The sequence below is a fragment of the Thermobia domestica genome, chromosome 4 (genome assembly GCF_964235325.1).
Source record: "Thermobia domestica chromosome 4, izTheDome1.hap1.1, whole genome shotgun sequence".
In the NCBI taxonomy this organism is placed as follows: domain Eukaryota; kingdom Metazoa; phylum Arthropoda; class Insecta; order Zygentoma; family Lepismatidae; genus Thermobia; species Thermobia domestica.
The window spans coordinates 296,251,249-296,273,317 of record NC_137457.1 but is presented as its reverse complement, the minus strand read 5'-3'; the positions used below and the strand labels follow the sequence as shown (position 1 = coordinate 296,273,317).

Below are 22,069 nucleotides of genomic sequence, written 5' to 3'. Positions count from 1 at the left end.
GCAAATGAAGCAACATCTCCACGAGAACGATGTTGATCGCCAAGTGCAGTGAGTAATTATGGTTAACATTTTTATGCAAATACTCTTTTCAGATGAAGCTGACCTCTACGTAAATGGGGAGGTTAATAGGCAGAACATGCACAATTGGTCACCTGACAACCCGCGTGCAAGACCCCTCCAACATGACCAGCGCAAAGAAAATTAATTATGGTGTTGGCAGACAAATGAGGAATACGTCTAATCAGTCACTTTTTCATTCCATAAAATTAACTGCGGAATAATACCTCACGCTCGTACAGGGATAGATATTGCGAGCTGCGATGCCCGAGGATGGTACATTCTCGCAGTTTTTTCAACACCATGGCGCTTTCTTCATTATGGATTCGTATTGCGTCACTACTTGAACAATTCTCTAGAACATGGGTTGATCGACGAGAGGCAGTTGAATGGCTGCTCGATCACCGGACCTAACGCTGTTCAATTTCTAGCTAAGTGGAAAAGTTAAGGCTATGGTTTGTGCAGTAAATATTCATAATTTTTATCATCTAGAACAAAGTATCGCCATCGTCTGTGCACAAATTTGACCCTATATCCTACTTTGTGTCCACAGCAATTGGAAGAAGCTTCTGCAAATGTTTATTGCTCAGTAGGAACATGTGGAACATATACTATAACCAGGGGTAAAAGTGGACCTGAAAAGGTGGGGGGACGGTAGGTAGCGGCATCACTCCACGCCGTTCCTCCTGCCTATCTCTGCCCATTGTACCAATTAGGATCTGGGGGACGCCCTACATATTATTCGAGGTGGGGAACTGCGTCCCTCGCGTTCCCCCTCGCTTTTACCCCTGACTATAACAGGGAAATGTGTTCGAAGTGGGAAAAATCAGAGGCGGTGTGTTTTATTACGATTTTGACTCGATATATCGGCTATCTAAATGTTCAAATGCAGTGAGGCGTGAAGCCTACAAGATTGCATTTCTATTTACATAATGTCTGAAAACCACTGGAAAGCTTCTTTTAGTTACGGAGAAAAAACGGAGAGGCTGATCCATCCATCGTGAACTTTCTGGAAAAAAATAAATGAAAATAGCCCTTACCTTGTATCAGAGAATTATACACGAAAGTGCTCAAAAACCGACTTTTAATATTAACAATTTCCAGCGGGAAAACTCCTGGACCACACACTCGAATGAGGGGTATTTCAAACTCCCGTAAGATCTGCCCCCACAGCAATCCCCTAAATCCGCCCATGCTCAAAACACGACGCTTATAAGAATTCAGACAAGACGACACATACATACATACGAAAGAAACAATTCAATACGGCACATCAAAATATAAACTAGATGAACTTCTTTGAAAACACCTCATTTTACAAACAAAAGGTAGAAAAAGGTAAAAATGTCAGTATTGTCAACTTAGAATCTACATAAGAAATAAAATCTTTTTATGTGCAAAGCTATTCGTCAATACGTATAAAAAATGGATTTATTAATGGTATTTAGCATTTATTCTTCCGTGAAGGTATATCTTGATCACTAAAAAACCAGAAACGGTATGTCTCTATCACTGGAAAAAAACAGAAGGGTATGACATACCACTACATATAGTCTCACTTGGTTCACTGCCAATAACATTTCACCAGAATAAGTTACATGATATCTGATTGCATATTTGACATCCTCAGAACATTTTAGTGCATGGCCATGTATCACACTACCCACTTATCGTCCGTATTACAATTTCGAATCTAAGATGGCGACCGTCCGCGTGATGTAATCCGAAAGTATCCCTCTGGGCCTAATGTGTATCTCTTATCTCGCAATCAATGAAACTACATCCCTGTAGTTTTCAGAAAGGATGACAAGGGATTTCTGATGCATCCTGTATATAATAGTTGTATCAATAATGACGGGTATACCGGCTAGGCTAAAGGAGACGCTGATGATATAATGAATGAAATGGTGGAATGAAGAAAGTGGGAGGAAACGGGAGAACCCCGAGAAAACCCACTCACACGGTGTTTGTCCACCACAAAGTTTACTTGGCGCGAGCTGGGATCAAACCAAAGACCCCAAACACCAGAGGTGAACGCTCTACCACTGAGCCATCGAGGCCCGACAGGAATATTTGTTGAAGTCTACTGTCTTCTTCACTACCAAGGTTACACAAAAATGAGCCTATGGTTTTGATGGAATTCGAACCAACATTATATGTATACTCTCTCAGCGAGAATCAAAGCTGGCACCAAGTTTACATATGCGCGCGCATTGTATTTTACTTATATAGCTCACAGAGCTATGGGCGAGCAAGCAAGGCACGTGCCCCGGGCGTGTGGTTGGAGGGGCTACTAAAAGAGAGGTTATATATTAGTACTTTTCCATTTTGGTGTTTAATACTTTTCATCAGAGTGCGAAATCATGAAATCAAAGTGGGGGAGACTGAAGGACTGAAGAGAGCGAGAGAGAGGGGAAAAAAAAGCTGCGCAGTCTTACACTTCAAAGAATTGTAGTGAAATGAGAAGGTCAGAATTCAAGATGACATTCGGATGCTTGGCACAAAGAAAAACATTGCAAGCAATTTTGAAAAAAAAAAGAAAAAGAAAGAAAGAAAAAAACAAATAATGTGATATATTTTGTAGGCTTTGGATATGTATGTTTTAGTTGGCATCAACAATTATTGGTGTGTTTTGTCACAATTGACAGTTTAGCGAGAGACTAGGCTAACTGACAATTTTAACTTTCTGAAAGAAAAGGAAACAAATGAAAACAGCACGTTACAAAGGATACGACTGATATTCATAGTTTGGCTTAGTATACAACAGGGGTGGATCCAGGATGGACTACTGGGGGGCGGTGGGTTGTAATGCCACTACTTACAAGATAGAGCTACTTTTAAGAGATTCAACTCTGGGTGGGTTTTATTTTATATTAAAATACACAAAGTTTCCTCTTCTTGGGGGAGATACACTCTCCCTGGATCCGCCCCTGTCTCAGGACAAGCTACACAGACAAGTGGTTGAGGCAAAGGTCAATTAATGACATTAGTATGCTGTTCCGTCAAAATCTCAATCTTGACCTGGATGTAAGTTAGTCTGGTCTCTCACTGAACCCCTCAATTGAATGTTTAATATGTAAATTAGGCACTTCTACATCACAAACAGTAAATATAACCTACCTTATTCTACGTTTTTAAATGCATTTCTACAACTGATTGTAACTTTAAAGGTTCTCGTGAAGATTAGCTGGCGGAGGTTACCTAACATAGCCATGAGTTATCAAATTAACAGTTGTGCTTCGTGGGTGATGATAATGATCCTGAGGTTAGATGTTAAATTGGACTCGAGAGCGGAACAAGGGCTGATCTTATTCGTGTCTCAGAAGGGGCATGGAATGGAACGAATATGAAAATAAGGTTGCTGTAATAGTTTTTCATAGGGTTTGTAAGATTTTCGAAACACATGGCAATTTTTTTTTATCAAGACTTGACATTTTTTTAAGAAAAAAATCAATACTTGGCAATTTCAAGTTTCATCCCCCTCCCAATCTTGTAATGCTCGCTACGCCGCTGTAAGCAATACATATTTTCGACAATATTCGTTGTTCATCTGTTTCCGCTGGGTTCCAACGTGGTGAGCTGCATATGGGACTTTTAATAGTGTTATTATAATGAGAAAGAATTGCAAATTATGTTCATGTTCCTAAAAGAGGGAAATTGAAAGAGAAATTAAATTAAAAATAAATAAGGGAGAGAAAAGTAATTACTTGAAAATAAAAATAAAGTCTTTGAGTTTAATGTCCCACTATTATGCTGTTAGGCTAAGGGAGTCGGTGATTAAAGCAAGTTAATGATTATGGAATATTTGGTGAAATGAGAAAGTGGGAGAAAACCAAGTCCCCGAGAAAACCTACGAGCACGTATATGAAAATGAAGTAAAACATACACTGGCCTATGCTTTCTTTGTCTAGCAGAGTCATAGTTTGGAATCGAAAATGTGAGTTTCGAATCCTTGTATTTAGATTGAGAGTGTAAGTAACGAAATCACTTAATACATCCATTAAGATTTCGGAAGGCGAAATCTAAATTTAGGTAAGCTAACTCCATGTATTAACTGCTTGCATCCGCTTCGTACATTGTTCGAATGGTCACGAAACAAATCACCTCATTTAGTCTACACATACCTAGTACTAGCGTTAATTACCTGCTTCGTTGGGTGAAAATAAGAAAACCAGTAATATGTTACGTTAGTCAGTCACTTTTTTTGCTATTACGAAACGCTCTCTCATATCGGTTATTTTCGATCATTTGTAAGATCCGTCTCCCCGCTTTCCCTCCCCAAGTTGCTTGGCTGAATTTTGATTTAAATAGTATCGGAAGTGTCACTGTCCATTTCTGCGCCCCCAAAAACAATGGATTTAGATTAGGATTAGTTCACTTAACTTAGTAAGCCTACACAGCTTTGGCGCGGCTCGACTTGTTGGAAAGCAATCCAAAATCTAAACAAATATATCGATGTCATTGGGGTTTAGTAAAGTGTATCGTAAGTCAAGAAGATTGAGAATCACTGCCTCGATTATTCCCTTCAATTAATCATCAAACTCCTTTAACCTGAAGTACATAATCGTGGAATGTTTAATTAAAATTATAATTTTATGGCATCTAGAAAATGCACATAATATCGTACATTACGTTACATTACCATTCAATCGCAATAGGTTATTACAGACGTGTGGTTGGCTTGAAGCTTAGCGTCCTATTCAGCGCCAAGACTGTGTACTACCTACACCTACAGCATAATATGGAATCCTACTCGCATGATCTTCGATCAAGATTTGAATCAACGGGAGGATGAAGATTTTCCCTCTCGTCAAGTAATTTCCCCAACTCGCCAAAGAATTTCTCCCTTGCCGGGAAAATATTTTCCCTCATTTCATATTTTACATATTATATACTATATATTATATCTTGCATCACTGAGAAATAAAATGCTTGGATTGTATATCTGAAAAGTCGCCCCCTCCCCGCAGGCACGTAGCCACGATTTCGCAATACGGGAGGTCCGTGACGAAATACTGTGGTTATCACACCAGGGGTTCGATCAATCTAAACTATTTTACTGACAACATATCCATATTGATTTGTTAGGACAATAAAATGAGGATATGTTAGTAAGTATTTTAATTAAAGAATTATGAAGAAATCTTGCGTAAAAGAATAGAAAAAAGTATTGACAAAGACATAGTCTTCCGAGGTCATTCGAACTCGGTTCTTCTCGTCTTCTTTCTATTTCTCTTATCTTAGTTCAATGCCGTCAAGGATAGCAACGAGATCTCTTTCGGGAGTAAAGACATCCTATAAAATGGATTAGTGTTGCCGCGAAATTCAAAATGGTTCATATTATTGGTAATTCTGGGCATTGCTTAAGTTCTGACAGGCTATCTGAAAGAACCGGTTTATCGATCGTCATTTGTAGTCCATAGGGTTACTAGCGCAAATCCCGGGGGGATGAGGACATGTCCCCTCCACTCTTAGAACTGGGGGGGAATTTCCCCTCAATAATCCGATTTGAAATGCGTTTTTTGGAGAGAAATGTGATGATTTGTGTCCGATTGCCACAAAGGAAAGTAAGATGAAATTGATGTCCCCACCTCAGAATAAGCCTTAAATCTGCCCGCCTCACAATTTTGCAGACAACTCTGCTCCCCCGATCCTCCGCAGCATTGTTTTTCAACTTCATAAATATTTTGAACATCCTTAAAAAAAAATTATGAGAACTGTCTTACCCGTCCCTCCCAATGTTGAAGACAGATTTGCGCCGCTGCATACGGTTAACATGGAGCTAGATGGAATTCGGAATGTTCCGTTACAATAATATCCAATTTCAACTTGATCCGCTCCCCCCTCCCGTTTCCTCCACACAAAGCTCCTCGTAAGAAAGAGTAACCAAAACGCTTATTGTAGCTTTATATTTTTGAGGCTGATTCATCTGTTTCTTTCTGTTTCATCTTTCCTTAATATTTTTCATTTCTGGATCCGAAGGGGGGGGGTCTGGACCCACCCCTTGGCTACGTGCCTGCTTCCCGTAAAAAGCTTCATTCGAACCCTGAATCAAACAACTCCATCTGTAAAGCAGTGCTGAGTTGATTTTAATATCCTTTTCTGCAACGAGGCTGTATGAGACGTGAACTTACTGATTAACATGGACTCCGAACCACTCCCGCCGGGAATCGAACGCGGGTCTCCCACACCAAAGGCGCGTACGCTAACCGCTTAGCCATGAAGGAGCTCATATCTAAAGCAGTGTAAGCAACAACAACAAAAAGAAACACACACACATACTAGAAGTTTGCGCAATTGGGGATCAAAACATTCTCAATGAAGTATGAGAAATAGTAAACGTCAATCAAAGTGGGCTTCTGCTTATTCTTTACTTCGTTTATACTTAATTCCTTCTAGAAATAGTGAAACAATACTATGAAGACACAGTACTTAAACATAATCGAAAGAATAAGACAAGGAAACAGAGTAATTTCCGACTAATTAAACTAGTCATATATACTATACCTAACTGTTACATTGTATTTCTTACCATATTACGAAAGCGATATAACTTTTTTACCAGCCATAGAAGCTGGACGCAATCCAATACTGCAATTTAGACGCTGTAACGAAAGCTGCAAGTCAAACGCCTGACACTCCTAACTCTTCAAACTGTGTAATAGCTGTTTCAAGCGGCCTACAACTTATGACCTTGAAACTATGTGCTAGTAACCAAATTAATGCCAAGGTACGATACAAACACCCAACTTGCCACAATGACGTCAACACAAGGAAAAAAAGAAAAACATCTAATTTTTGGTTCGAAAATTATGAAACAATAATAATAATAATGTAATTCTCAGAACTCAAACATTAGTTAACTAGAGAACATAACAAGCAAAACAAAACAAAACAAAACAAAAAGAACCTTAATCGTGAGCTCTCCCTGACTGCTGTTTTTAAATTTCAGTGAGGCTGTAAAATATGTTTTGTTTTATTGTTAAAAAACAAAAAGAAAAAGAAAAATAAAGAAAGAAAGGAAATAAATTTTGTTGCAAATATCCTAGTAAAAATAGGTTTCCTAGACACAAGTGGCTCCGCGTAGCGTAGTTGCTAACGCTCTCGCCTTCGGTACGAGCGGACCCAGGTTCGATTCCGGTAGGGGCACTCGGTCGAAAAAGTATCAAAAGCTTTTAAGTCCAGACATCCTGAATGAGGCTTTCTTGGGTTTTCCTCATTTCACACCAGGCAAATGCCGGGTGGTACCCAACATATAGGTCCCAGGCCGTTTGCTTCCTTCCTTTTCCCCGGATAGTGTGCTCACCGAGGGACGTCATAACTCACATGTGACGGGCTAACAAGGTCATTGATGCCGAAAGCCCAGAAATCTAAAGCCTAAATCTTCACTACACAAGAAAATGTTCGCGCTGAAAACGGTTTCTTAGCAATTATGTTAAGCAGTCCTGTAGTAAATCTCCATCAAGTAATAAACCGTCACATATAAAAAGGAAAGAATAAACACATAACATTCATTTTGCGTACCTTGAAATGTAAAAAGTTACAAAACATTAATATTCAAAGATTTCTCAAAATTCAGATTAACCCATTTCTTTCTCCTCAACCATTAACGAGTTACAATAGTAAGAATTGTAGTCATAAATAACATTACTTGTTTAGTACTATATTAAAGCAAGTTATACTAAAGGAATATATAATTAATGGAATATTTAACTAAAGTGATAATTTACTATTGCACTTACCCAGGCTTTTGTTTCCTTCCGCTCTTCTTTTCCGTTTGTAAACAACCTCGTTTATAAACCAGCTCGCAAGCATACGACAGTTGTTTCATGACGTCATCTATGGTGCAAGAAAGAGGTGTCTATAGGCGGTCAGGACCTCACACACAGATGGACGTATATAACATATAGCTGAAGTATTTAATATACGTATACGTATATAAAATACGGAAGATTGTTAGATGTCAGACATTCTGCAGCGACATGATATAACATCCAAGCGCGTTAAAGGCAGTAGCTGTGTAGCATATGGATAAAGTACGCTCCGTACAGATTTCCTTAGTAAACATAACGAATCCTTGTATTTGTACAATATACCGCTGTCCGGATAATGGATTTTTCTCAGTGTGTGTGTAGGGTATGTAATGTGCAGTTTATGATAGAAAGCTATGAAAATGTACATGCTGAATACAATGTTGTATGTTAATCTTGGATATATGTATCCGAACTATCACGAATGTTAGGCTTCTGACACTTTTATTGTCACCGTTCGTTTTTTTGTACAACATATGTTATTCGTACAGCAAGAAAAGTAATATAATAGACAGCTGAACAAAATACGTTGTCACAATAGAATGGCTTTACATAGGGTCCTATCCGTGTGCATCTTCGTCTTCTACAATTTGTTGGTCAGTGGTTTTCCATGAACAGATCATCCTATAAAACTGTTTGTATTGGTCAGGTAGGCATTTGATGATTTGTGAAGAATCGTTGATCTTTTTCTGATTGATCGAGACCTGCCAATCGTATGCCTTTGACGTTGGCAGTGGAACGTTTGTGACATTACTTTTGAGTAATCGAAAAATATCAGTTCTTAGTCCATTGATAAACTCATGAGCTTACACATAACCTAGAGATTCTGTTTTATAAACCGTGTCTCTATTTACTTACTTGGAATTTCACTGTTTTATCAACAACGCTATCTGAAGATTTCTTGTAAAACGGTTACCACCAATGTTCAAAATCTAAGATTTCTTCATTGACAACTTAGTAAACCTGAAATGGAGTATCAGTATTTCTTGCATTCGTAATCATGTGGTTATACTGTGCTGGTAAATACATGCGATTGTGTCGTTTGAGTTCTAGTTTGATTATAGCAATATTTCGGCCACATGTTAAAAACTGTGACCACTGACAGGCAAATATTGCTGCATAGTTGTGAACCGTTATGACACGGTCAGGCTGAAAAGCATTCATGTCATTGTATGATTGCAGTTTTGGCATTGTATGATCACCACTTGTATCACTGAAAACACGTAAATCTGTAACTGATTGGGGCAAAAACTTCTCTAAAGATTGTGCAATGCGAAGACAAGGCGAAGTATCGAAACGTCAGCAGAGGGCTCTAGTGGTTGTCTACTTACACACAGTCTCACAGTTGTGGTGGTATCCTATAGTGACTGGAAGAAGGAAATAAGAAACGTAGTTATTCCCTTTTTCTAATCAGCGAGAGATTTTGTCTTCTACATTGGTCATATAGAGTGGCCCAAACATTCCTATTTTCTACTCAACGATGTAACTATCTTAAAGGAACACATCTGCTATCTTAGGTTAAAATCGCAAAAAAATGTACTTATTCCCTTTTTCCAATCAGAGGTTCAATTATGCTATACTTACAGTAGCGCTTGTTCATTACACCAGAAGGAAAGGGTTTTATGAATTCGAAACCGGAATTTTGAGTACAATTTGACCTTTTGTCTCTTTAAAAGTAGAATTTACGAATACGTTTATGCACTTTTTTTTTGACGAAAATTAAAATTTAGTGAACGAAACGAAACTGAAGTTTTAATATTATATAAACTTGCTCCTCTCCTCTTTTAGACGCTGAAACCACGTTATTTCTTTAATTATAATTTCTAATATATACATATTAAATAAATCATTACATTGGGCATTTTCTGAATAAAGATACAAATTTTAATATTATAGAAATTGCTCCATTTTCTCCCTTACGAAACACGTGTTCTCCTATTTTGAATTAAGAGTTTATATACAGAATTTCACGCCTCAAGTGAAGCCTTACGTTGGTCATTTTTTGAACAAAGAGTCAGAAATTTAAATATAGAAATTGCCCATCATTGTATGGTTTTCGAAAACGCTGAAATACGTATTAAGCTCTTTTCCACTTAGAAGTTTATGTACCAAGTTTTTTTTGCTACCAAGTTATATATCCCTTGCTTTTCGTGGTAGAAGGATTTTTCTGCTAAAATTTCACGTTTCTGTCTAGAGTAATACGTCCTGAACGTTAATGAGTGAATCATATTTATTCATTTGTATACCAGTACAGATCTTCCGACGAAAATAGCAATTTTGGCTATGAAACAAAGAAATGATACTTTGTGTATTAATAATAATAATACCATAATAACATTATTATTATTAAGATATGTGTATGGCCCGGGTCCCCAATATGGCCACACAACATGGCCACATATGGTCCCCAATATGTCTGCAGATTTCCGACAAGTGAAAACATATTTACGCGGCTCAGTTGTTTTCGAGTGGCGTGACCGGCAGTAGCTCCTGATATAGTGTCAACTGGAAGAAGAAATTATTCTCTTGTTATTTTGGCAAAGTAAATAATGTTTTGTTTTAGTGTCTATTGTTAATAGCCTAATCAGTGTTATGCTTGGATAATGTAGCTATGTGCTCAAACGTGAACATTAAATGTGTGTGACTCAATGCATTGCATTGTGTAAGTAGCAAATGACCACAGAGGTGAAGAGGTCAAGTACCGTGTAATATGGCCCCGATGGGCTATTTTGGACAGGACTTGAAGTTTTCCCCCATTTTGAGTTCATGTTACCCCCACAGTTTAAGACATCCTATGTTACGGTACTAACATCTATATATATAAAAGAGAACGTACAAATCCTTTGTCCGCTCATCACGCTAATACGGCTGAACCAATTTCTTTTATTTTTGGGGGGTTATTAGGATTTGGACCCTAGATGGTTTTTATCATATCACTTTAATTTTCAATTACCAGTGTCTTGAGATAATTGACCATTCAGGTGTCCATTACGTACAAATCCTTTGTTAGTTCATCATAGGTATAAAAATAAACGTATGTATATGCAACCCGCATGACCGTGTCACTCGGCGGGTTAACATAAATGACAGGCGTTATAATGGTTTTTATCATATCACTTGAAAGCGAAAAAGTAAAAATTATCTAAGTAACAAAGTTTATTGCGTTCGGGGGTGACCGCAGCGAAGCGGGGCGGGTTAACATAAATGACAGGCGATATAATATTAACATTTACTGCAATCTTCTATGGTTTTTATCATATCACTTGAAAGCGAAAAAGTAAAAATTATCTAAGTAACAAAGTTTATTGCGTTCCGGGGTGACCGCAGCGAAGCGGGGTGAACGCTGCTAGTTTTTCATAAATATTGATATTCTAATACTAACATCAGAAAGGCATGGAGTATTACCAATATTTGTGGGAGCAATTTTACATCTTTTGGATTTTGTCATTTCTCCCCTGTACCCTTTTATTTCAATAGTTAATATTTCTTACACCTTGTACTTCTTTTGCATTTTTAATAGCATTTTTCTTGCATTTCACAAATTTTGGCATTAAACTTATGTATTAACATAATTATTCTTGTTTTCTATAGCGGGCTATGTTGGGAATATCTTGTGGGCCATATTGGGAACACCCTGTTCACAATATGGCCCACTTGCAACATTTTTTTAATTATTAAAGTTTTATACGTCATTTCTCGGAATCAGGCTATTAATTTTAATTTGTCCAAATATTCAGTCAACTTGATTGTTCAGTCAATTCGCACGAAGAAATAGATTCTTTTATGGAAAAAAATGAACGAAGTTAGGGTGGGCCATATTCGGGTCCCCTAATATATTATTATTATTATTATTATTATTATTATTATTATTATTATTATTATTATTATTATTATTATTATTATTATTATTATTATTACCCTGTTTCTTTTCCTGAGCTCCTTCGTGGCTAAGTGGTTAGCGTAGGCGCCTTTGGCATGGGAGACCCGCGTTCGATTCCCGGCAGGAGCTCATGTGGTTCGGATTCCATGTTAGTCACTAGGTCCCGTCTCATATAGCCTAGCTGCCGAAAGGGACGTTAAATTCAAAATCAATTCAACTCAACTTGTTTCTTTTCCGTCAGCATTTGAAAGTTACTGAACGCGAATGATAAATTATTGATGTTCTGGGTGGCTCTTTGGTAGAGTGCTTACTTCTGCTGTATGGGGTGCCCGGTTCGATCCCCGGTCAAGTAAGTTTGTGGTGGACCACATCGTCCCCGTGGGTTTTCTTGAGGTACTCCCATTTCCTCCCACATTCTCATTCCACTAATTATTCCATCATCATTCACTTGCCTTAATGATCCGTCTCTCTTAGGCTTACTTGCATAATCATGGGACTTTAAACTGAAAGATTTTTTTATATGTTCTGCTTTGTTTTTCTGAGGAACGTTTGTACTTTGACAAATAACCGCTATATTATGACACTATTGTATTTCCCAATGTAAACTTCATTCACTCCGTGAAGCAAGTGCTTCTTGAAAAAATGAAAATGAAATCTTTGAGTTTTACGTCCCACGCTTATGCTGGTTAGGCTAAAGGAGACGATGATGATGAGTAATGAATGAAATGGTGGAATGAAGAAAGTGGGAGAAAACTGGAGAACTCCGAGAAAACCCACGTATACGGTGTTCGTCCACCACAAAGTTCACTTGGCGGGGGCTCGGATCGAACCCGGGACCCCAAGCACCAGAGATGAACTCTCTACCACAGAGGCACCGCGGCCCCAAAGTGCTTCTTGATAGCGAACCACAGAAATAGTGCGAAATCCCACACTTCTTCTAAACGTTATGCTTCACTGTCATTCTCTCCTGTCGAACTTTTACGAAACCTGGCATAACTCAGTCTCATCTCCTTTCGTCTCTTGGTTTCAAATTGTGTATTGTTCTCAACAGTTTCTTCTGCTATAGGATGGGTGACGTAGTGATCATTTCTTCTCCCATTCTCATGTGCGAAAGTTAAGGCTGAGATAAATTAGCCTTTGCGTTATTGTTGACTGGACAAACTTGAAAAGCTAGTGTTGCTTCCCTATGTGTATGTGGCGCATTATAAAATAAATCGTCTATTAATAAAACACAGTGGATTGATGATTAGAAACATTTTGAGTTAGATGTGTATATATATTCGGATAGATCCAGCTTTAATGTACCCTACGTCAAGGGCCCCGATTTCTCTGTAACTCTGGGGGGCATTCAGCTATGTGTTTGGTTGCAGACAAGGGTTTAAGAAGGCATATGTAAGGGTTTTAAGACAAATTGAATTCAAATTGTGCCAAATATTGTATATTCATAAAAAATACATAGGTATATAACAATAAAATACATATAAAATATATATTCATAAAAATACATGGGGACTTACATCAACATAACGGAACCCGGGACCCCCAGGATCGGCGCCCTTGCCCTATGTTCCTGGGTAGGGGGCAATTTCTAACTTTTTTCGTCCACATTCAAATCGATGTTGTATGTCTCGCTATCACAGGAAAAAGGCTGAAATGTTTGAAATGAATGTGTGATCATAGCACTGTCTTCGATAACTATATGATTATACAGTAGCAATAAGTTCCTGGATTTTTTAAAAAAATGAAACGTAGCACCTTCATGATGTGAATATTTATAGCAAAAGTTATCTTTTGCAACTTTTATGAGATGATGAGTTTCCAAATTTCAGCAAATCTTGAAAAAAAAATGTAAGCTTCAGATTTTCTCCGCTTTCCACGTGTAAGCATAACATTAGAGTACTTTGTTTGACTCAACTGTCCTGATTCCGTTTGCATTCGAGTTTTGACGCATATCATTCTTCAGTATATGTACCTGCTGTTTCCAGAACTATCATTGGCCGTTTTCATACACGCAAAACGTTGCTTCACTCCTGAGATAACAATATAACCTCAAACACGCAGACAGCTTTGAATGCTCTAGTTATCAAATACTTTTATTATACAGTACATGCAGCAAACTCATATGCATAGGTAGTGTTACGGTAGTCTTTCCACAAAATTATTATTTTCAGAAATACAGAAGCAGGAATTTGAATAAATCTAGTTTCTTAACGGGCTCTACTTTAGCCAAATTCAAACTTCAAAAAATTATACTTGCTCTCCTCAACGGTGTTATTAAAACTCGGGAAATGTCTTATTCGAATATTCTAAGTCTGAAAATATTATAAAGGAAATTGTTCGAGTTGAGTTGAATTTCAATTTAGCGTCCCTTTCAGCAGCGAGGCTATGGGAGACGTGGTCCTACTGATTAACGTGGAATCCGAACCACATGAGCTCCCGCTGGGAATCGAACCCGGGTCTCCCAAGCCAGGAAATTGTTCGAATAAAGAATAAATACATTGGATTGATGTATATACTGGTAAAAGCGATTGATTATGAAAACCAGTGGTTTTCAACCTTTTGATACTCCGGAGCGGTAAACGACAGAAATGAAATCTTTCAGTTCAACGTCCCACGATTATGCACTTTAGAATGATAAAGAAAGTTAATGATGATGAAAGAATTGGTGGAATGAGAATGTGGAAGAAAATGAGAGTATACAGAAAAAAAAACACGGAAACGAAAGTATACAGAATCACGGACTCCTCGCATCAGAGGTAAGCGTTGAACCACTGGGCTACCATGCCTCCCCTAGATGAAATATTGAAAGCAATTTCAACCTAAACAGCAAGAAGAGAATTAAAAATATTCAATGTGGCACGTACGAATATCTTCTCTTTTTTTTAAAATAAAGTTTAAAAAAAAAATCTTTCTCACTCGTTTCGTGATGAACTCTTGATCTTTATAGATCTTTCATTGTGAACTATCACGCGATGTCCTCCCATTTCAGATAATGTATGGGTTCTCTATTACCTTATATTCACTCCCAAACCCCTTCATTCAATAATGCAGATCATATGGCCTTTTACACAGAGAAGATCAGAAATGTGGTTACACGCATTATTCAATTTGCCGGGAACGGATTCGTGATATCTGAAAGACGAATGTTCAAAGCAAACGCCATTTCCTGCCATATTTTATTTTATTGTTTCAAACTGCTCAACTGTTTGCACAAATAACTCGTAAAAACGGTATAGTTATTTACTTATTTACGAAGTATTTCACCGGTCAAAGACTAAAGCCATGACGCACTGAGAAAAATTCGTTATCCGAACAGAGGTATATTGTACAAATATACGGAATCATTATGTTTACTACTGAAATCTGTTAGCAGCACACATTATCCATATACAACATACATACATACTGCCCGTTCCCCACCTAGATGTTACATTATGCCGCTGCAGGAATGTCTGACATAAAATAATATTCCGTATTATCCATACATATACATATGCTACATACGTTAGCTATATATCTATTATATACGTCCATTTATATGTGAGATCTTGATTGCCTATATATAGGTCTTTCTTTCGTATGGAAAGAATGTTTATTCGGAAAATACATATAAAACATACGTTTTCAATTGCAATATGTTACCTAGGGTTGTACGTTAAGTTCAAAAAGTACGGGATTTACGCATGTAACCTACGTTTTTACGTATGCTACATACGTTTTTTTCTCAATGTAATTGGAACGTGTCGATGTCAAATGTAGAAATTAGACGAGGTAGTATTATTTAATAATGACATGAAGTGTGAACATAAAATAAGAGCAAGGTTACAAATGGCAAAGAAAGCATTTAGCAGAAAGAAAAAAATATTTTATAGATATTCGAAAAAGAGTTTAGAAAAGAATTCATGAAGTGCTTTGTGTATTGAGTATTGTACTATACGGGGAAGAAACATGGACATAATAAAAAGCGATGAAAAAAATACTGGAAGTCATCGGAATGTGGGCGTGGAGAAGAACGGAGAGAATTTGCTGGTCGAACGGAAAACGAATGAGGTGTTAGAAGTAGTGGGGGAAGAACAATTTTAAATGCAATTGGAGAGAATGAGAAACTGGTTTGGAAATTATCATGAGAAATGTGCTAGGAAGTGGAGTGACAGGAAAAAAAGGAGCGAGTGAAGGGCGCAACAGGTGACGGACGGTATTGAAACAGAAAAATCATACATGAAGGCGAAGAGGCTAGCTGAAAAGTATGGTACCAGGCCCGTAGCAAGCCCAAAAATGTAGGGGGGTCTGGTAGAAGTTAGAGGGGCCAGACCCAACCATATTATTGTTCATCACCATATTATAGTTCATTTGCAAACATACCGTGAAAATTTTAGGGGGGTCAGTGAAAATTTAGGGGCCCCCTAGCCCCCCACGGATACGGATCTGCATGGTACATGAAAGTTTTTTAGTTGCATTAAGTGATTTATCAATAATGGTAGAACACTATTATTATTATTATTATTATTATTATTATTATTATTATTATTATTATTATTATTATTATTATTATTATTATTATTATTATTATATTTTATTTTTAGTTATAGCAGTGATGGGCAAACTATGACCTGTGGGTTAGGTGCGGCCCAGTGAAATATTATCCGCCCCGCGGCTTGTCTAATCTGACAAATAAAAGGAAGACTAGGATTACTTCGAAAGAGTTGTTTTAAAAACGCGTTGACAGACGAGCATTTAACTTCACTTAGAATGAATGCATCCCGATTCGAAATTATATTGTGAAATGTGCTTATCTGCGTGCACAAAAAAAAAAAAAAAAAAAAAAAAAAACATTGTGTAATGGTATGTTAATAAAAGAATCCTGCATGATTTTGCTCTAAATGGGCTCTCGTTTATTTTGTATAGGGCAATAATGCGAACTGGGTTCAACAAGTCCCCCCCTCCCTTTGGTGGTGCATGTTACCTTTTTCTCGTTATGACTACAGATATCGTTGCGGCTTGGTGTTTTTGTTTTCTGTTACAAATAAATACTGCCATGTCTTAGCCTGACAATACAGTAGAGCGTCGATTATCCGAACGTCGGTCAACCGAACGACCGCTTAACCGAACTGTGTACTCGCTCGCACCTGTTACTCTCCCACCCTACCGTCCATCATCCCCTCACTCCCAAACCAAGTTTCCCACAGTAGTCGCCGCACTGAGCCACCGCTGGCGGAACATTGCTTCTAATGGGGCCTTCATAAGGCGCTGCTGACCGGCCAAGCCGCCAGTCGCTGTGTTTCAACAATCAGCATACTTCTGTCGGTTTGGCACTGGCTGTAGAAGTAGCGGCAGTATCAAAGCTGTTCACAGCAACAGCTGCTCCAGCTTAGAGTTGAGGCGTGCCGCTCCGCGCATGGCAAATAAACATGTACAGTTCGATTATCCGAACAAACCAGTTTTCCGAACACCCATGTCCCCCAATTACTTCGGATAATCGACGCTCTACTGTACTAATGTTTTGTAACGCTGAAGGTCTTGGCAACACTGATGATTGTCACTGTTATTATTGAACGTGGTCGGAGATTTTGCAGTACTGGAAATAGAACTAATATTTTAAACATCCTGCGAGTTAGATGTTTTTATTTATAGCATTGCAGTGTTTTCGTAGCTTCAGTGCTAATATTCTTAGGTCGAATATTGTACCCTAAAATAACCTATTTGTAGCCTAAAATAATATAACCTATTTGTATAACCTACATGTATAATTTCATTTAGAATGATGATGATGATTGTGATGATGTGGTGTTCTACCCGAATGTCCCTGGGCGAGACGAACCCATGGAGGTTTGCCATTTCCTTCCATGGATGATTATGACGTCCAGAGGACGGGGTCTAAAGTTTAACGTGGGATCCAAACCACTTGTGTTCCCACTTGTGAAGTCGAACCCGGGACCCCTTGATTGCAAGGCGACGACCTTAATCACTCATCCACCGGGGACACTATTTCATTTATAATTAATTATTTAATGAAACATCTGAGAATTTAATTTGAAAATGAATTTTCCCCTATGGGTTGAACGAGCCCCCCCCCCCCCCTGGTATGCTACGTTATAGAAAACACCTTGGTATCGTAACGGTTAATAAATTGTATTAGCCCGCCTAAGGATTTTCCTCTTTCTTTTATCATTTCCTAAAAGCATTTCCCTATTACTGGGTGAGGCCAGATTAAACCAGTCTGACACCTTAGGCTAATCTACTTCCCGAACTACCTCCTCCGTAAAAACAAGTAATGTAATTTAAAATATATTTCTTCTCATCGAATTTGAAGGTGCTGTTGTTCATTCTATTTTAATAAATAGAATGTTTATTATGTCTTTTGTTTCAGGATAATAGAAATTTAAAAATAAAATGGATAAAATTGAAATGAAATGAAATCTTTGAGTTTTTAGTCCGACGGTTATGCCGGTTAGGTTAAAGGAGACGGTGATAATGAAATAATTAATGAAATGGTGGAATGAAGAAAGTGGGAAGAAACATGAGAATCCTGAGAAAACCCACGCACACGGTGAGTGTTTGTCCACCACAAAGTTCATTTAGCCCGAGCTGAGATCGAACCAGGGACCCCAAGCACCAGAGGTGAGCGCTGTATCACGGATCCATCGCGGCCCTCCCAAATGGATAAAGAGACTACAGGAATGATGGGAATAAACAGAAAAGAAGCAATGAAAAGTATTAAGAGATAGAACGAAATCGGATAATGTTTATAGCAGAGGCTTCTTTCTCGCTTTCTGTTAGGCAAATCTTCCAATTAAATATACCGCCCCAGGCTTCTGCCTACTCAAACTAGGCGCTGGATCTTTTAGAGTACAGTATAAAGCACGGACACAATCGTGGTATTGCCAACAATTGAGCATTGAGGATTGTCCTGTAGCGCCGAAATCAGTTCTGACACCTGAAATCATGGATTAAGTCCATGATTTGGTTTCAGTCAATAGACCAGTGAAAGTGTGCAAATGAACAGAAGCCACACGCATTTCAACTGAGCGGGTTCATTTCGTTTTACATAATAAATTCCAAATGGAAAGTATTTTGTGCAAGATGGATGCTGTGTTTACTCATTCCAGAACATAAAAAGCCGTGTCAATGAGCAAAAATTGGCGGAGATGTGTTTCAAACTGCCTCAACTTCCTTCTTATTCACCAGATCTAATTTCCTTGGACTATCATCTACTCCCGAAATTCAAAACTTCCCTAGCAGTGCCACAGATTTGTCAAATGTAGTGGTCATACAGGAAATAAACGAGTATTACGAAACCCTCGAAGAAACTCATTTACGAGGGGGAATCGCGAAGCTGTAGAAACATTGGGTCAAGGGACTATGTAAAAGATAAAGCAAGTCAATAAATTCAAATTGTTTTCTTTAATACCAAAAGAAGTTACTCATCAAACCAATCTCATAGTCAGTGGTGCATGCAGAATTTCATCAAGGGGGGTTCAAGTACTTAATCTGATATTCTTTCAGGCTATACATAGTAAATTAAATAGTCTATATATAGTTTAATAGGGGGTTTAAACGCAGATACTCCCTTAATTCCACCACTGTAGGCTATGTAGTTTAGTTTATAAAATATGAGTTTCTTTTGAATGAAAAAGTTAAGGGCTACAAGACTGCTTTTCAGAATTGCAAAAGTGATACAAATCATGTTCCTGTACTATTTTTATTTACAGGGTGACTCTTAGTGCAACATGAACACGGCGATCACGCGATGAGGGACGGGGAAGAGGGAGGCCGGATCCCCGCCATCTTCAACCCCCGCCGTTCTAAGACGCCCAGCGTTGTTGTCACAGACGAGGGTACAACTCCATCGGACAAACGCGGCAACAGTGTTCCCAATGGACCACTGAGTCGTCACGGAAGCTCCACCACGCTACGTGGCAGCCCCAGTCTAACTGTGACGTCACCAACCCAGGATGATTCCTCGGGAGTGAATCCTGCCAGTAAGTAGTTGCATGCTTGTATATGCTTATTTTAACAATTACCTAATTTATTTGAAAATAAAAGTTTAACTTGATCTTTACGTTCTTGTACTGAACTAAAATCTGCTTGCGTAGAGTTCGTGTGTAGCCCCGCCTACCACAGACACTGTTGCCAGATGAGTTAGAATCCTATTGCCTCCATTCAATTATCGGGCTTCGCTGAGCTTTTCTTTCGCCTAACTTCATTTCTGCAATATAACAGGGTGTCTATCGGTCACAAAAGCCACGAAAGTCATGAAAAAGTCAAGAAATCAGAAAACGGTCATGAAAGTCAAGAAAAAGTCACGAATTTTAGCTTTTGCGTCACGAATTTTTTTTTATCTTTTCAAGTATAAGTACAAACTGGAAAATTCTGTTCTATAAAACGTCAAAATTAACAACCAAAAATATCTATAATCGGCTTTAGACGCTACCAAATCGCAAGCAAAGCATGTTTCTATCACATGCAATTCGCACCCAAATTTGCTGTTGAGAATGATACGAAATTTTATGGTTTAGTAAAGAAAAGGTCATGAATAAGTCACGAAATTTCATTTTGGAATTTTAGCTGACACCGTTCACATACAGCGGACACTACAACATGTTTTTACATATACAACTAATTACTAATAATCATGTTTCAATTTGCGCGTACGTTGTTTATAAAACAATATGTAACACGAGGCAAATATCCAGTGTTGTAGGTTTTGCAACAAGGATTACAAAAGAGAGAGATAAAAATCAATTTTATTGAGAGACATATTGCAGATCTATCTGTCTAAAATCGTATATATTTTTCGAGCGAACACAGAGACTATTTGTATTGAATTTGGGATTTGTTTTGCATTTTTGCTATACCGGTATATCTGTACTTTCCTGTTTCCCCAGGTCTTATTAGGTTGCTGGTAATGTTGCTAGTAATATTGCGGAGATTGTTATGTGGCGCACAGCATACTGCATAATTTGTTGTGTTGTATATTCATGTTCTATTGTAGACATATATAGTTCTATTGTAGAATTAATGATTGTGCTTCCATCATAAACAATGAGCTAAATTTTGTTTGTTATCTGTAGCAAGCAATCTCATATAATTTGATTGGCATATCTGCTAAGTCAGTGGTTCTTGATCTCACTGTAAAAAAAAAATCATAGGTAAATTTACAAAAAACGGTGGCCATCTGTTTGCCAAGCCTCTATGTAAATCAATTTACTCCTACAAAGTAAAATTACTACTATGAAATGGTGTATAATTACATTTTTATCAATAAAAATATCACTTTTCTTATAAATTTACTGTACATTTGTAAAAATACAGCAAATTTTATAATTTAATAAAGGAAATATATATCAACTTATAAACTGAAAGGTAAATGATTTTACATTGATATTTGGCAATTTAAATACAGATTTTTTTTCCAGTATGAGGAAGGTGAAACGACTGGAAGAAGAAAATCTTTCAGTGTTACGTCCCACAGTTATGCCGGTTAGGCTAAAGGTGCCGGTGATGATGAGTAATGAATGAAATGGTGGAATGAAGAAAGTGGGAGGAAAGGGGAGAACCCCGAGGAAACCACGCACACGGTGTTTGTCCACCACAAAGTTCACTTGGCGGGACTGGGATCAAACCCGGGACCCCAAGCACCAGAGGTGAATGCTCTACCACTGAGCCACCGCGGCCCCGACAGGAAGAAAAGTGCAGGCGACTGTAATAACGTGCCACGTACGCTGTAGCAGATAATGATATATAATTATTCAATATATCGCCATTTGAAATCGAATTTGGGATAGCATTCATCAAGAATACTATTGCCCTACCAGACAAAGATGTGTGCATATAGTTGAAGGATTTTTTTTTTTTTTTTTTTTTTTTTAAGATAGAATCATGTTCCTATAAGAGGAAGACTGGAAACCTATGTTAAAAACAAATATATTTTAAAGTTCGTTTAACAGTTAGTTTTTTAGGAGTTCAACGTGCATTCCAGAACCGAAGGTACAATCATGTCCAAAATCATTGTCACATATCTATAAATATGTTGTTGTAGGACTATAATTTGATAACGAATTCGCCCGGTATTTCTTATAATGGTAGTATGTGTATAATCGGCAAAGACATGTAGGGTCTATGTGGCAAATTTCATGTCAAAAGAGCAGTGAATAAGAACAATAAAACGAAAATAAAACTTTCTTGCACATTTAGCAACATTTTGTTTTACTCGTTCTAATTTTTGTATTTATAATTCTTTTCCTATGAAATTTACCACAAATATACATTTCCTGATTATACACATAGTATCTGTATTAAAAGTACCTTGCAAAATCATGCG

At 37.8% G+C, this 22,069-nt stretch overlaps 1 protein-coding gene across 3 annotated transcripts in view; it reads left to right on the top strand.

The window, feature by feature from the left end:
• The window catches only part of LOC145684211 (solute carrier family 35 member F3), a 279,497-nt gene that overhangs the window by 69,392 nt on the left and 188,036 nt on the right, over window positions 1-22,069 (top strand). For all 3 annotated transcript variants that reach the window (XR_014131254.1, XM_081756279.1, XM_081756278.1), the window contains exon 2: window positions 19,458-19,727. Coding sequence is in view for 2 of the 3 variants with exons in the window: in XM_081756279.1 (XP_081612405.1) it covers window positions 19,496-19,727 (232 nt within the window). In the remaining variant the exon portion in view is untranslated. The remainder of the gene's footprint in view (window positions 1-19,457; window positions 19,728-22,069) is intronic.